Source organism: Camelus bactrianus, chromosome 15, assembly GCF_048773025.1.
Source record: "Camelus bactrianus isolate YW-2024 breed Bactrian camel chromosome 15, ASM4877302v1, whole genome shotgun sequence".
NCBI classification, from domain to species: Eukaryota; Metazoa; Chordata; class Mammalia; order Artiodactyla; family Camelidae; genus Camelus; species Camelus bactrianus.
In genome coordinates, this window is record NC_133553.1 from 29,707,250 (window position 1) to 29,725,117 (window position 17,868).

The 17,868-nt window shown below is 36.3% G+C and overlaps 1 protein-coding gene across 6 annotated transcripts in view; it reads right to left on the minus strand.

Annotated features, from left to right (window-relative positions):
* Window positions 1-17,868, minus strand: part of ITSN2 (intersectin 2) — a 132,391-nt gene that overhangs the window by 83,666 nt on the left and 30,857 nt on the right. For 4 of the 6 annotated variants that reach the window (XR_012499265.1, XM_074341739.1, XM_074341741.1 and 1 more), the window contains exons 3-8: window positions 7,509-7,628; window positions 5,686-5,749; window positions 4,715-4,878; window positions 3,177-3,383; window positions 2,939-3,035; window positions 1,972-2,111 (exon numbers count right to left, since the gene is read on the minus strand). Coding sequence is in view for 5 of the 6 variants with exons in the window: in XM_074341739.1 (XP_074197840.1) it covers window positions 1,972-2,111; window positions 2,939-3,035; window positions 3,177-3,383; window positions 4,715-4,878; window positions 5,686-5,749; window positions 7,509-7,628 (792 nt within the window). In the remaining variant the exon portion in view is untranslated. The remainder of the gene's footprint in view (window positions 1-1,971; window positions 2,112-2,938; window positions 3,036-3,176; window positions 3,384-4,714; window positions 4,879-5,685; window positions 5,750-7,508; window positions 7,629-17,868) is intronic. The other 2 variants (XM_074341740.1, XM_045511870.2) reach the window with 1 other exon arrangement.

A 17,868-nucleotide genomic window follows, 5' to 3' on the forward strand; every position in this document is an offset into this window, starting at 1 on the left:
TAATCTTAATTGTACTGCTCAAAGGATTTTTACATAAGTATGCACACATGCAACCAACACTCATGTCAAGATACAGAATGTTTCCAGCACCCCACAAGGTTCTAACATGGCCCTTTCCAACAGAGTAACTACACTATCCTGATTTTTATCACCATCAACTTGGCTTCCTGTTCTTCGACTTCATAAGTGAATTAAATAGTATGGATCTTTGTACCAGACTTCTTTGACTTATACAACATCTGTGAAATGATCCATGTTGCTGCATGTATCAGCAGTTCATTCGTTTTTATTGCTGTTAAGTTATTCTGTTATAGAAATACACCCTTATTTATTTATACATTCTCCAGTTGATGGACATTTAAGGTCTTCCTTTTTGGGTGCTCTGAATGAACCTACCATGAACACTTCTGTACATGTCTTTTTAGTCCATTTTTGTTAATTTGAAAAAAGAAACTTCTTTAATGCAAAATGTAGGGCTCAAACAAGTTCACTTTTTCAAATATGGGAATCACGTTACTTTATGTTAATCTTAAATAGTTTGAATACTATATTTTACAGAATCTAAGATGCAATGATTATAAGACACATTATTATCTTATGTAACTCTAAGAAGGAAAAAAACACTGTCAACAAAATCACAGCACAATGCTAAGACACTACTGAGATGCCACTGATGGTAACATACATCCCAATTTTAGAGATGTTAAAATGCAAAAAAAAAAAAAGATTAGTCAAAAATATAGTATATTTTATTTCATATAATTTAATAAAAGTTTACAGAAAATTAGTTATATAGTATTTGATACATATAAAAAATAGAGAATTTTTAAGTTATGAAGTATACTAATAAAAGTCACCCATGAACCTACTACACAACTTAAGAACTAGAAACATTACTACATGCTTTGAAGCCATCTGTGTTCCCTAATTTTATCTCCATACCTTTCCCAGAAAAGGCAACTACCCTGAATTGTGTGTGTGTAATTCTCTTGTTTTTTTTTTTTAAAGCTTTTATCACCTGGCTATGTATATTTAAAGAAAATATTGCATATTTTAGCTTGTCCAATCAATTCCAAGTCTTATTGCTCCTTTGCCCCACTGCACAACTAGACACTCCATACTCCTATTTTATAGACTACTTTTCGTTCTCCAAACATGCCATGTACTTTTTGCTCTTAGGTTTCTTCCTGGTCACCCTCAAATGCCCTCACCTCCAATCTCTACCTGTCCAAACCCTAACTTTCTTTCATGATAGGGCTTAAAGCTGAAAAGCTCTCCTCCTGTAAGATGTTTTACCTCATCTCTTTAGTATCATTATCTTCTATTCCATGTTCTGTAGCACTTAAAAGCCCTATTATTTTTAAACATTTATTTCACTCTGTCTAAACTATAATTCCTCACTGAGTGAAGAGAGAGGAGAAAGTCAGAAGATGGGAATTCTACTTGCCTATTACCCTCTGTTTATGTCCCCTTCACTATTCTCAGTCAGTAAGGTTTGGATGTTTGTTCTAGCATGGACTCAAATGTTCTACAGGGGTCTAAGGTCAGGTTTTATGGCTGCATTTGAGTTGGAGCAATAAAGGGTGAACAAGCTCACATGAGGCATTAGGAAGGACAAGCAGAGAAAGACCCAGAGAGGAAGGGGACTCTCAGGGAGGCTAAGGTGAGGCTAAGTGCCACCCTCTCCAATCACATGAGGCACTGCACTGGAGGATGAGGTTTGACCTTCTCAAGGGAGAGGCCTTCTTTCCAGAAAGTTGGGCGTATATCTTTGTGCTCAACTTGATGGTATGAACTTTGAACTCTTAGACTACTTAAACGTTATTTGTATTTATCAAATGCCTGATAAATTTTTTGGATGTTAAAATTTTAGATGTGTTACAAAGGACAAATTCAAATAGAAGTTCTTTGATGCACATCCATGTAAGAAACATAACTCTCTCACATTCTTACGCACTGTATGCCACTCACCTGAGAGGTATCCACTCATGCTTTTGTCAAGACTATTAAATTTTTGCCGATATTTTAATCTTGAAGGCTGAGGAACTGCCCACTCTGAGGTCCCAGTCTTGGGCGAGTTCCCTTGGAGGGAAGCAGTTGAGGAAGTTGAGCTGTAATAAAATTTATTTGAAATTTTTATGTTATTAAATAAAATACATTTAGTTAAACCTTTACAAAGACATTAAGAATCATAACTTTCATAACACAATATTAATTGCTTTTATATCTGATATTGAAAAAATTTAAGCAATTATCCTTATTCCTAGGAAAGCAAATACCACATGAAGTATTGAACTACCGTGTATCAAGAACCTATGTGCCAGGCCCCGCACTGTGCTACGGCCTTTACAAATATTATTTCTAATCCTCATGACAAACTTAAAAGATATTACTATCCCCATCTTTTAGATGGGCAAACTATAGCTCAGTGATGTTGAGAAAAACAAGGTCACACAACCAGTGAGTGTTTAAAAGCAAGGGTACATTGTTCTTCTGGGTCATTGTTTTAAAGAGTATTACTACGATTTATACGAGGGGTGATGAATGAATATTGATGCTTTTGTGCTTTCTGAAATTTATAGGATACTCAATCAGATGAATTTGCTCAAGATAAAAATAATGTACAATGATTATGAGATGTTTTGAGAAATGTATTTGAAGGGAAAATATGTAGCTTTGGGCAAAAGCTGACTGATTAAAAAATATAGCAGAATATTTTTAGTTTACATATAACATTTTTTTCAAAAGTATAATACCCACAGTTAATAAGTCTAAAAATAAAACTTTTTTTCATGAATTGTAAATAGTAAATTTACTGCATTTACATTTAGCCATTATAAAGTAAAACCTGGATAAGCTCAGAGCTTTAAAAAAAAAAGCATTTGTTAAATACTCCTTATTGAAAGCGTAAAAAGTTGGAGGTTTTCAGTATTCATACCTACTAGATCCTAAATCAATCAGAGACTGGGCTTTCTGTATACTAGCACCACCAAATCCTCCCATCATCAGACTGTAAGATGATGTATGAGGCAATGCTGAAAGAAAGAAGAAAAAAGAAAAAGGTTCATACTAAACAATATCACAAAGCATGAAGGAAATTTGCATCTATTGGGACACAAATATAACAGTTTCTTTCTTCATATGAAATACTGAGTCATTAGACCCAAAGCACTTACTTGAAGAAGAGTAAGGAATGGATAAAGGCTGAATGAGACTGGCGGTTCCATTTGGTAATGATGAAGTGCTAACAGAAGGCACTAGGGGAGCAGGCATCATTAAGGGAGGAAGGGTGGTCCCTGAAGTCGCAGAGGACAAGGGTGTTGCTATAGGTGCGACTGGAGGCAATGACTGAGGAATGGACAGGTTGGGCATGCTTCCCATTCCTAAATACAAAACAGAACACATTCTCCAATGTGTAAACCAATTATAAAATCCATGACAGAAAACAAGTTTACAGCACAGTGAGCAGCCTCTATGTTTACAGAAACACTATGGGCAAACTAGTTTTAAAAAATTCACTAAAACAGCTTTGACTCAGCAGTGCAGGAGGTAAACTATTGCTTGTAATATCAACATTCTGAGCTGTGTGAACTAAGGGAATGCCTACTAAGTTAAAAATTCTCTTCTAGCATCATGGATGAAACGAAGCAGTCTTCCGCAATTAAATATTAGTATTCTCAAAGAGAGAATGTATTTTCTGATTAAATGTGGGTTTTTGTGTAGGGATAATAAATACAGGGCTGTTAACACACACACACACACACACACACACACACACACACACACTCCCAAACTCTCCCCTCCTCTGCAAAAGATGTTCTAAATACTAGATACTTTAGGAGACCCATTTATTCACACATTATGTGCAAGAAGAAAGCATGCCACATGTTTCACTTTTCTTATAACACACTTATGGATTCAAGGACAATTGTTTAAGAGGAACAAACTGATGATTCTTATTCACCTACTAACTGCAGAATATGAACTACACTATATAAATATTGTTACACAATGATTTGGTATTTATCTCTAGAGTTCACTACAAATACTAAAAGAGTTTAGTATTTTAAGATTTCTAACATCTAGAGGGGAAAAACATGTTTCAGATACATGGAGATATCTAATTGAACATACATTCCAACAAGTGCTTCTCACAATTAACTAATAATAGCTAATCGAAATTAATGAAAAACTAGTTATCTCTGATGATATGTAAATCAATTAGCACAAAGTCTGCAACTTTTAAGCCTAAATTTAGCTGGCTAACCAACCTTTAAATTAAAGAAATTTCTACTTATATGTAATTTTAAGCTACCCCCCAAATTAAACCATTTCAAGTGAGTTTAAAATTGTCCACATTTTTTGTTATGCATACAGAGTACAGAGGAAACTAATTAAGAATAGTATTTAGGATCAGCTATAACTAGAGGGATCATATAATTTACCATCTAACTAGGCATTATGAGAGGGAACACAAACCGGACCAGATGCTAGAACAACAGGTGTTAAGTCAGAACTGTCCCTGGAAGACTGGGACACATGGACACCCCAGCTATGACAGCAAACTTAACATTTCTTATCTCAAACATGAAAATTAACTTGACGCCTGGGGACTGTCATTTTATGTCAACAAATCCTTTCCTCATTCTCAAATATTATGCCTAGGAATCAAGTTTAACTATCCAAACGTCTAATTAAATTAATAAGCACATACCAAAGCGAGCAGAAATTAATGGAGAGAACATAGGAGGTTGTTTCATAATAGGAGGAAGAACCATGGGCAACTGTTGGCCTTGAAGCTTTAATTTGATGAGTTTCATAGCTATGGAAAACTCTTGTTGATCCATCTTTCCATCCTTGTTCAGATCTGATAAAGCCCTAAAAGGACGATGAGGCAGGTAGATTGGTATGCAGGGTCAACATTACTTTTAAGGAGGATGATAAGATAGAAATAATAACACAGCATTTATAAGTAGGTCATCATTTAATTAAATATGTGTGTGTATGTGTGTAACAAAAAGCTAAAACCTGTACATTAAGAAATATTGACCAGATATAGCATCTAATACAATACTATCGGTCTATAAAGAATCCAGATACCTTTGAAATGAATTCCACCAATGCAGATGGAAAGAAATTATACAAGAGTATAATTATTCTAAACAATTTATTCATTTGTTCAAATGCTACTGTATGCTTGCTATGTGGCTGGCACTCTGCCAGGCATAGGAATATTCTGAATGGAAAGAAGAATGCTGTTTATTGTAAATACATTACACAAAACCTTAGATATTATAAAGAACAATTTCTTTAAGGTAGGAACCGGGGAAGAGTGGGCTAATTTTGAGTTTATAGATGATGAAATAAATGAAACAACTCAAAATAACAGAATGAAGATCTAGACTCTTGCCAAATTATAAAGAAATGTTTTTCAATAGAAGTGTGTACATCTCCTTTCCTTAGAAATTCTAAGGTAATTAGAAATTGGTCCTACAGAACAAAATCCCAATTGATTTTTAGTCATTTACTCAATAAAATTTCTTTCCTAAAAGGCTGAAGAAATACTCTTACTTAATACCAACTGACTATACCCATTAAGAACTTTATGTTAACACTAAGTATTAAAAGCAAAACAAAGCCAGACTATCAGAAAGATAAGTTCATCTACAAAAGAAAACATTTTACCATATTTCAGCTAAAACAGGAGGTGGCAGGCCTGACTGCAAGAAAAAGGTACGTGCTTGATCACCTAAAGAAAATAAAAACAAAAATCAAACAGCGTATTAGTAAATGGAATTATTCTGATGCCTCTGAATAATAATAATGGCCAACAGTAATAATGTTATTGATTTATTTTAATTGTAATTCCAATCATGAAAGAAAAATTATATTATTTTAATAAGACTTAGATGTTTTAAAACAAAAAATATCACAACTAAAGTTATACGCATTATCAGGATGAAAAACTACATTATTCATCTTAGTTCTTCCACATAATTGGGATCTTATTTGCTAATATTCCTATCTAATAAAACTTACAGTTAAAAATACTATTCCCTAGAAGAGTTCTAAATAAAAAAATATCAGGTTTGGGAAAGATACTCCTCATGGGTATCTGACAATCCTATATGTCCTGCTATGTATGCCAAGAATGTAAGATTCTAACTGCTCTCTACCTGATCATTTCTCAGAACGGGGTTTGCAGGTAAGCAATCTCGAGGGATGAGGTAATGTTTCCCTCTGGGACAAGGAACAAGCTTGCTTACTGCTTGCTGAAAAATGATGTGCTGCCTGAAACTCAGTGTTCCTCTCCTATAACACAACCACTGCATGTGTAGCATCCTTCTGGGCTCTCTGTATGACCCCTGTGTGACCTGGGATGAAGGAAATGGACATAAACATGCTGATGTCATGCTATGCCATTAGAAAGAGTGTCCTTTGTCTCTGACTGGGGAATCCTAGGTCTTCAACCAGCATCCATGAGACTGTAACAAACCAAGCTTTACCTTGTAAGTAGGGTAATCAAATCAAATCCCAATCCGGACACTAGGCAAGGCAGTTATTATTACAGAAGTGCAAATAACATTAAACTATAATGGTTAAGAGGATAGATTCCAAAGACAGACTGAGAATTTTCCAAGCCCAGATCACCACTAACTGACTTTGTGACCTTAGGAAAGTTACAGAACACCTCTAACTCTCAGTTCCACCATCTTTAAATACTCACAGGCTTGTTATGAAAGTCAGAAGAGATAGTACATTTAGTACAGTATCTGAAATACAGTACAGATTTGGTAAATATCAGCCATTATGCTTACTATTACTGTAAATAAAGCACTAAGGTGCTTTGACACAGGAAAAAAGTTTCATTTATAAAAAAAAAATTTGAGAGACACACCTAAATTAATCCTCTTGTGGTTCTGGGGGTCTTTTTGCAAAACAAGGGCCGGCATCAACAATCAATGCTTATATAGCCTCTCAAAGACAGAGGGCTAAGTGTTAAGAAAACAGATTCCAGGGGAGGAAAAAGCTCTAGATTATTTTCAAGAAAACTGACCTGAGATATATACATACATACATACATACATACATACATACATACATACATACATACATTTCTACTAGGTTTTACTAATACTTATCATTATACTAGTAATTGGCACAACATATTAAGAGCATATTAATAAATTTGCCTAGGAAAAAGTCTCAATTACCTTAAGAAATAAACCGAAATATATAAGGTTAAAATGTGAAACTGGACAATTAAACTGAAATTCTTGACTATCATTTAGGATCAGGAAAAGATCTTCCATGTGCCAAATCCCAAAACAACACATTAAGATGGTTCCAGGTAAAATAAGAAAGCCACATTTTAAAAAAAATTCTAGAATTCTGATTGATACGAATTTTACCATTTAATAATACAAATTTGATGGCAGTCAAAATAAAGCTAATTGTAAGATATTACATGAAAAGGAGCAAGATTCATAAATAAAATATAAACAAACCTGTTATATAACCTCCTGCGGGTTTGAGGTTATCAAACTGCTTGTCATGTTTAGTCCGTTCTTCAGAGGTAATAGCCCACATGTTTGGCCCTCCTAAAACATAAATGAAAGACAAAGATACTACAAAGTATATATATATGAGAAGGCTTATATACAATTCTAAATGTCCATTTAATGACAGTGCTTAATACCTTAGTGATATAAGGAGGAAAGCTCTATCATAACCATATGCCACATGGCCCTAAAGCTTTTTACTCATTCACTCAATTAACATCTACTTGAACAATTACTGTGTACCACTCACTGGAAATGGGCAACAAGCTAAACACTGGAAATAAAACAATGAATAAAGTATTATTCCCATCCTCAAGGAACTCTTACTCTAGAAAATGACTACCAGTATTTACAACGTTAATCTGTGAAGCATCCTAACCAGAAATACATACAAAAAGCTGCTTTAATACTGAACTAGAAGCGTCAAGGTCGAGCTAACAGGAAAGGTAAGACTAAGACAGACACCTGAAGCTTGGCTTGAATTTTGCCATGTGAAGAGGTGGGATAAGGGCATTTCACACAAAAAGGGCTTAGCATGAGAAGTCACATTCAAGACGCTGTAACTGCACTGAGTGGACCAACAGCTAAAGCACCATATGAGTGTGAGAAAGTGGTTAAGAAAAAGGAAGGAGGAATTAACTGTACAGGGTCTTAAATACCATCCTCATCTTACCTTTACCCTGGAAGTTATAGAGTGCCATCTGGTACTTTTTAAAACAACTTTCTTATTTAGAATATTTTTAGATTTACAGGAAAGCTGCAAAGATAGTACAGGGTTCCTATATATCTTTCATCCAATTTCCACTGTGTTAACAATTTACATAACCACAGTACATGTGTCAAAATACATATATTAATGCTGGTATACTACTACTGGCTAAACTAAATAACCCCACCAGCAGGGTTAGCTGGTATACCCCAACAAAAATTAGACTCTGAGTATTAGAGACAGTTCCAATTTTTATTACTGAGGATTCTGCCCATTGGAGCCTTCAGCAAACCCTCTACCTGGTCTGAATGCTTGACCTATGCAGGCCTAGTGACTCTCTGGCCTGACAGTCCCAGTTTGGGGTGGGTCAACTTGAATTCTACAACTAGCAAGGTGAGAAGGACCCCCAAAGCTTGTCAAATGGAAATGGTATATTTAAGAACACAAGACAGCCTGGCTCCATCAGCATCTTGGCTTTCCATGAAAAATTAGCAGCTACTCCTCTGAGGGAAACTTTATTCCTACTCTACCGTCTGAAGCAAAGCTACTGGATCAATGAGATTCCCTAAAATGCCTCGGCCTGGTTCACTAATGGTTCACAGAAGCCGAAGCTGATGGTGTCCACTGGGCTGCCATGACTGTTCAGCTTCAGATCTACGCACAGCCAAAAGGAAAAACAGTCATGCTCTTTAGTGGGCAGAACTCAGATTCTTGGGCTATTGCCAATGGTCCAGCTGTTTGGTCTGCCACTTGGAAAATTACAACTGACAGATTAAAGACATCCTCTTTGGGGCTGAAAACCGAGAACAAATTTTAATTGCTAACTGAATGGTCTGGGTCACTTACATAACTAGCCATGTCAAGCGCTCATTCTCTGATTTAGACTGAAATCAAGTTGCTGATTAAGTCTGACTCTATGTTTCTGATGCCACTGCACATCAGACATATGATTCCTCTTTAGGGAAGTCTCATTACACAAGGCATTGCCCCATTTTGGCTCTTGACAGACTGACTACATCGAGCTTTTGATCTCCCTCTTGGGCTACTGGTGCCCAACTGTTGACACTTTTTCAGGTTACCAGTCAGCCCATGATGTCCACACTGTTGTGGTCCTTGTAACTAATCTGTGTCATGCTTTTAGCTTTCCCCACTATTCGCCCTCTGACACTGATGTATCATTTATCATAAAAGCTGTTCACAACAGTGCACTTCTGATGCCTAACTCTACTTTCACCATCTCCTCCTGGTTCACACTCCTTAAAGTAAGACAACTTGGCCACTCAATGTGCTGCCCCCACGAAAGGGATCATCATCACCTCCCAGCTGTTTCCTGGCTAATCATCGGGACTAAAGGGGTTGGGGTCACAGGGGTATATAAGTTTTCATGCGAAAATTCAGGATTCTACCCCGACCATCCCTGGACATGACACATCTTTGTTTCTCCTAAAAGCAACTGCGGGCAGGCTGGTACATCCTTCAGGTGGCAGCTCAGCTAAAAATGGACCCAGAGGATCCAAAGTTAATTTTCGTTAGGGTTTACGAAAATGTCCCTGTCCCTCTTGCACTTAACCCTTATGGATCACCAGAAAACAGTGAAGTCAGAGCTATATGGGACACTCAGATCTTGTGGCAGTGGAGAGCAACAAGCAGGCATCTGAGGAGAAGCATCTTAGACCTCGAAAGGTATGGGAGTGGAAGAAGCATTAATGACCTTTTCTCTTTCAGAACGGGGCCTGGAGTCTTCTTCCCCAAGGAAAACGCCCTGGTGTGGCCCTCCTAAACTGCTGGAAGCACCTTAAATTTACGTAACTGCTGAGCCTGCCATCCCCCAACAAATGGCTTGGACCACTATTTGATCCCAATCCACACTCATCTTAGGCAGACCCTGTGCAGCTGAGTCCCAGGCATACGTATTTCTCTGTTCTGCCCCTCCACTCTGGGGCATACAAACCCCTCCTTGTATCTGTGGTTGGTTTTGGGAAGCACTTTCTTGCTGCTCCCTCAGTAGTAGTAGGAGTAACACCTCTGCTTAGTATTGACATAATCATAGGCACAAGGTTTCCTTCCTCTCCCTCAGAGGCAGAGAGGTTTTCCTTCTACCCCAGCAGCAGCGTGTCTCTGCCTGTGTCCTTGGGGTGAGTCTTTGCTGACTCTCTCTCAGTGGCTTAAGGTTTTTACTTAATAAGAAAAAAGGATGCAGGGAAATGCATGGTATTTCATACCCGTCTCCCTAGAGCTGCCTGAAACACTGAGGGGGGGCTCTTGCTGGTCTCTCGTACAGCCCCCAGTCTTTCTCATCAGCCCACAGGAAACAGCCTGTGAGTAAGTATGAACTCTCCTTGTGTCTGTGGCCTCCAGTTATTCCAGATCGACTTGTTGGCCCTCACTTGTCTTTTGGTAGTTCATTAAAATTTTATCTGATTTCTGTAACAAATGCCCTACTGTTCTTAGAGTACTGTTTGCATCCTTAAAGTCTGAGGTTAAATTCTGTGGAAAACTGCTCCAACTGCATTGGTGGAGTCACAGAAATTCTCCAATTTGCCACCAGTCCCAAGTTCCACTCTGCATTCCAGTCCTCTTTACTCTAGAGCTCTACGGAAAACATCAGTCCACTTATTTACCAGACATGACCTTCCTAGGCCTATGCTGAATTCTATCTAATCTGCTGCATGATTTCTAGAAACTCTTCAAAGTTTCTGGTACACTGATGGTGCCTTTCTACTTTCTAAAGCTACCTCAGATTTTCTTTAAAAAATGTCTTTTTTGATAATTTAAGTTAGATCCAGGAAGGGAAAGAACAAAAACTTAAATTTAAATCATTATCTTGAAACAAGACTTAGTGTTGAGTTATGAGTGCACATTTCAACAGGAACAACAAAGCAGCTCCAGAGAAAAGGGTGATATGAGAGGGCTAGAAATACTCTATGAGGCAGTTAAGGAACTATAAAGATACTAAGCCTGAAAAATCAAAGATTAAAGAACACATAGTAGCAACTTTAAGTGTTTTTACAATGTTACATAGAATAGGAAGTGGTTATTTGCCTTCCCTACAGGAATTAGGAACAGGACCACGATGCTGAAGAAAATGAGGACTGTATGAGAGGGAATCAACCATACTGGAAATTACTTTCATTACCAGAGGTGTTAACAGAGAATGGCTTACTAAACCTGAAAATGTCTGAGGGTCTCTCAAGCCATGGCAAACAATGACTTGATGACCCTTTCCATTTGCTCTGAACATGAGACCCAGTCTCAACTTCCCACTACCCCCAAATACACATTCACCCTCTGCCTTCCACAGCTAAACAAGCATAAAGGAGCGAGTAGAGGTTCTGCTCCTGTGTGCTAACCAGTTTGGTGACTTGCGCAGGTCTTCAACCTTCCTCACCCTTACCTAGGAGTTGTAAGAATGGTGTATGTAAAGGAGCTTTCAAAAGTATAATGCATGCCACAGGCAATACCTGACTAGTCAATGTCCTTCCTATACCAGAGGTTTCCAACCCCTGGCTGAATCATCTGGTGAGCTTTAGGGGGAAAAAAGCTATTCCAGCAGACCAATTAAATTAGAATCTCTGGGGGTCGAGGTATAAGCTTCATAATTTTTAAAAAGCTCTCCAAGTGATCCTTTTGTGCAGCCAGGGTTGCACACTGCCTCCTCTTCTTCCTATCCCTCCACAGAATATTCTGTTCCACCTCTACCCTTCCAGCCAGCAAACAGTGTTGTCCAAAGGCAACACCTGGTAGCTGTCAAAGTGAATTAATTATGTGGTCTCTTTCCCCTAAGCAAGACACATATATCCCTCAATTCTATCCTGTTAAAAGATGTGTTAATCTCATTTTACTTTTTGTCATAGAGATATAAAGATCTTTTTTTAACCCCCTTTACCCTACCACTCTCTCAACTTTTGACCAGCTATCTCAGAAAAACAACCTTCTCTATCATTTATCTTTAAAGCCTAATAACATTAGCAGAGTAATAGTACCTGGTAGAAGAAGCAACTACTATTTACTAAGTATTACCTTATGCCAGCAACCATGGTAAGTATGTTAATATTACCACATTTAATTTTTACAACAGTTCCATGAGCTACATTTACACATATTATTGATGAAAAAAACAAAGCTAGGGAGGTTAAATAACTGGCCTAACACCATACAGCTGATTTAATTTGTAGCTAAAATTATTTTTGTACTTTAGAGTATAACTCCAAAGTTTCTGCTCTTAACTATACACCACATTGCTTCCCTGATTACTTTGATATTTATTTTAGTTTAGCAGTGTTATTTTTGTCATTTAAAAATAAGCAACAAAATGTAAAGGAGATATATCTAAATTGATATTTGAATATTAAAATATGGGTCTCTTTTACATGTCAAAGTAACCAAATGTTCCCTTGGGATAACGTATCTTAAAAAAATTTTGTGAACACTGATTATATAACAAATAGGTGGAAAATGGTAATTGGGACACTACTATAAATTTATTTAATATTTAATAAGAAAGAAAACAATACAAAACAAAAACCAAGGCTAACAAGAATGCTGGTAGTATATCCCTACCTCAGAAAAGTAAATCCTTACAACTTCCATATATATATAACATTCTTTTTCTCATCCCGTGACCTGTGTTCCCTTTACCTGGACTGTCATATCACCCTCTTCCATTTCAAACTTTATCTTTCAAGGTCCAGGGCAAGTGTCATTTCCTCCAGGAGGTTCCTGACACCGGCAGGTCAAATTAATTGCTTCCTCCTCTAGATTCTCAAGAGACTTCTCCATGCTTCTGTAGAGCACTTAGAAAGGTTCTGTAATTGTTTTCTATCCATCTGCTTTACCAGATCATGAGCCTTGGAGGACAAGAGCTTTGTGTTTATCTTTCAATTTGTGGAACTGGCAGAGTACCCAGCACAGAGCAAACACTTAAAATATAACTGAGGAATAAACATCTGAAAAAATTAGAGGGAGCAGAGACAAAGCAGAGAGGCAAGATGGGGACTTGGGGGAACACAAAACTGAGTTATAAATCTTTTTGTTGTCTAACCTTCACATACAGTTGTATCAGCCCTGTGAGGAGGTCTTTAAAGTTACATATTCAACATGGCTAATAATCATCTATACTTCACTTCTGACTACCTTTTCAGTTTACTCTGCTTCTACCAATAAGAAATCAAATATGTTTAGGTATGTAAACTCACACAAATTTGCTGCCTATAGTCCACAAAAATCTGCCTTACAAAGTTGTTTCCAGGAATGCGTATCATTGAAATATAGGTGCTCGCTATAATTTTAAACACTAGATGGATTTGATTTAACAAATATTTCTTAGCCTTAAATGACTGGATGTTTTAAAAAAAAAAAAAACCTATAAACATCCTCTCTTAAAGACAAGTTTTAAGATTAGAGTTAAAAATAAAGAAACAGATGTACTGAAGAACTAAAGACTTTAAATAGCTAAACCTACACACCTTTTAAATAAAGAAATACCATACACATAGTAAAAAACCTACGTGGCTTATTAGTTATTATAAAATAAAAAAATTAACCAGTCATGATTCCTGTGACCGGGAAGGCAAGTAGTGGGCTACAGAACTGATTTAATACCATATGACTTTGGAAAAATGACGATGATGCTGAAAAATAATGGCAACAACAAAGGATGTCAAAGACGTAAGCAACTCACCTTCATTGAGCCCTATCTGTCAGGGACTTTCTAGGCAGTAACTCACTGACTCCCACCACTAGCCCACATATTAGGTGCTACTATTACCCCCATTTTACAGATGAGGAAACCAAAACTCATGGTGGTAAAGTAACTTGTTCAAGGTGGCAACTAACAAGTGGCAAAGCTGAGATTAGAACCTAGGTAGCCTGAACTCTATGGTACACTGTCTCCCTCTGAACACAGATAAGATGCTCACTTTCTCTGTGCCTTGACTGTCACCTCCATAAACTAGGAATGTTATCTAACCCCACAGGGTTGTTGTAAAGATTACATATAATATGTAATTTATCTACACTAAAATAATACTAAGTATCATTTTCATCTATTAGATTGACAAAATAAGAATAGCTAACATTCAATGAAGCTTATCATGTGTCAGGTACTTTTCTAAGAGTTTTACATGTATTGTTTTAATTAAGTTTCACAAGAATTCCATGAGGTAACTACTGTTACTATCACTGTTTTTCAGAGGAGAAAACAGGCATGGAGAGACTAAATAATACGCCCAAGGTAACAAAATCAGTAAATGTTAAAGGTAGGACTGGAATCCACACAGACTTTTAATTAAGAGTCTTAAACTATCTGCCTTGATGGTAATTAAAAAGAAATAGATGTATATTGTCAGCTGATTTCAACAAAGATGTCAAAATAATTCAATGGGGGAAAGAACTGTCTTTTCAACAAACGGTGCTAAAAGAACTGGACATCCGTATGGAAAAAAAAGAATCTCAAACTTGTACCACATATAAAAATTAACTCTAAATGGATCATATGTAATGTAAATAAAAGGGCTAAATTATGAAACTTCTTGAAGAAAAGAAAGAAGAAAATCTTTTTGATTTTGGATAAGGCAATGACTTTTCAGAACAAAACTGGCACAAACTATTAAAATTTTTGATAAGCTGAATTTCATTAAAACCTAAAACTTCTGCTCGCTTAAAGACTTAAGAAAATGAAAAGACAAGCTACAGACTAGGAGAAAACACTTGCAAAACATATTTGATAAAGGACATATATCTAGCATATATAAGGAACTACAGATTCAACCCAATAAGAAGACAATCCCTGCCTAAAAAAATGGACAAAAGACCTGAATAGACACATAAAAATATACAGATGGCAAATAAGCATGTGACAAGATGTTGAATATCACTGATCATCAGGGAAATGCATATTAAAACCACAATAAGGTTTCACTACATGCCAATTAGAATGTCTGAAAATTTTTTTTATAGACTGCTGGCAAAGACGCTGAGCAACTGAAACTCTCACACATTGCTGGTGGGAAGGCAAAGAGATAATTTGGAAAACAGTTTGGCAACTTCTTATGAAGTTAAATATACCTTTACCATACAACCCAGAAATAAGCTCTTGGGTATTCACTCAAAAGAAATACTTATTTCCAGATAAAAAAATTGGTCATCTGATGGTTACAGCAGCTTCAGTCATTCTGTCTGAAGTTCCAAAAACCTGGAAGTCTAACTCAACTGACTTTTGCAGATGAATGGGTAAACAAACTGTGATACACACTTATACAATGGGATAGTACTCAACAATAATAGAGGAAGACATACGAAACAACATGGATGGATAACAAAAGTATTCTCTTAAGTGAAAGAAGCGACAAAGACACAAAAGGCTACTTATTATATATTTCATTTATATGACATTCTGGAAAGACAAAACTACTGGAACAGAAATCTGATTAGTGACTGCCAGTGGCTAAGATTAGGGTGAAGGGGAAAAGGGAACTTTTTAGGTGACAGAAATGCTCCATATATCCTTATTTACATGATTGTATATATTTGTAAAATATTCATCAAATTGTATTAAAAAGGGTGAATTATACCTCAATAAACCCAACTTGAAACAAAACAAATATATAAAGCACCTAACACATGCCTGTCACATGGAGCATACTCAATAAATTAGTTTCCTTACTCAACCCAAACCCAGGGAACAACATAATTAAGGAGAAGTCAGAGCAACGGAATCTTTCCCAGGCACTTCTCCTTATGATAAAGGTACTCTTGCCAGAAAATACTGAAAGTGAGGCTTTTTAGTCAGAAATCTTAAGACTATTTTAAGTCTGAACCGTCTGGTTGGGAAGGCTTGAGTTGCTCTAACATACAGCAGTGTACATCCCCAGGCAGTGACAGACTGCTATCCTAAGACTACAGAGGACTCTGTTATATCAGAAAGGATAGCTGTGTCAACATTTACCACTTTCTAACACTTTCTTATATACTACTATCTCCTCACCTTTCCTTGGCTACCTGTCTTCTCAGCCTATCTGAGAATGCTTACTGCTTAGCTCCTCATGATTCCAACTAGCAATCTTCACACCTTTATATATATATTCATTCAACAAACATTTATGGGGCACCGATGTGTACAAGGACTAGGGGTACCAAGATGAATAAAATGAACACTTTAAATGAGCTCACAGACTTTCTAATATTTAAGGGACTCCACTAGCCAAGAGAGTCATACAGAACAATTATGATTAAGTATTATTATGATTAATGTTACTAATAGAATAAAAATGTTCTAAGGCATATAAGAAGGAAAATTTTTTAAGTAGTATTCAAACAATCTTCAAATCTGGAGACTCCAAAAAAATGACCATATTAAAACATAAGATATTAAAAAAACATAAGATATTAACACACTAAGAATTTTACAGGAAGGAAAAGTTACATAGAAATAAGATGACTCTGAAATACATGTAATTCAAAGCCAATTCTAAAGTTGTTGTTCCAATTCTGGCTTTCTTATTTAGAATATATACTATATACTAACAGAACCTTTTAAAGAGCCAAAAGCTTAAAATTTTGAACTGTAAGTAAAAAATCTCCCAATCTTAGTCTATATTTATCCATAAGCTTTATAGAACGGCAGGAAAGCCAGATTCGGGGGTTGATTTTTAATATTGCCTTAAAAATCTAAAAACCTTTTACACTGTCTGATTACTTTAGAAATGTATTAAAATTTTACCCACTTCCCCAAAGTCATCATTCAATCGAGAATGTGATATTTTCATAAAGATTTCTGTTGCTTATTCTCATCTCATTTACTGGCTCTGTCAAACATGTTCTTATGGTTCATGTAGAAGGAAAAATACATATTTATAGAACATCCACTATATGCTAGATTCCATGTAGTAAGTGCAGTAAGTCGTCTCATCCCTATTTTACATACACAGATATACATACATACACATATGTACATACACACACACAGAAATAAGTTCCACATGGTTAAGCTGCATAGCTGGGTAGTGGCAGAGCAGTATTTTAACATATAGCTCTGAATAGACATGACTCAGACAGGTTATATCCCACTTGTATGCTACAAAAATTAAATATCAGAAATAGTCTTCATTGGTGTATTTGTCCAGTTCAAAATAATAGTCAAATCACATATGTTAAGCCTTAAATTTCTAAAATACAACTGGTATACTGGTCTAGATAGAACTAAAGCCTCAACTGGAGGTACCTGAATAATAAATGCTTGGGTTATTATAAACGCAGTCCAACACTCAGCTGATTCTACAAGGTCCGGTGTTCAACAACATTTCTTACTTACACAATTGAAAAGAATAACGAGCTCTAAAATTCTAAAAAGGTAATAAAGCTCTAAAAATAAAAATGGTATTTTTTTCCTCCTAAAGCCACTAGCTGTTCCTATTCTTTCCCTCTCTTCCTTCTCACTTCCAGATTTTAGACAGAGCCACTGTCATGGGCTTCAGGAACTTCTTAGTCACTTAACTAGTCTTTAACTACCTCTAGATGCTGAGGCTTAAACAAGCTACATTACATTGTGGTATCAACTGGTAGCAACATGTATCTGAAGTCACCTCTTGCCTATCACTC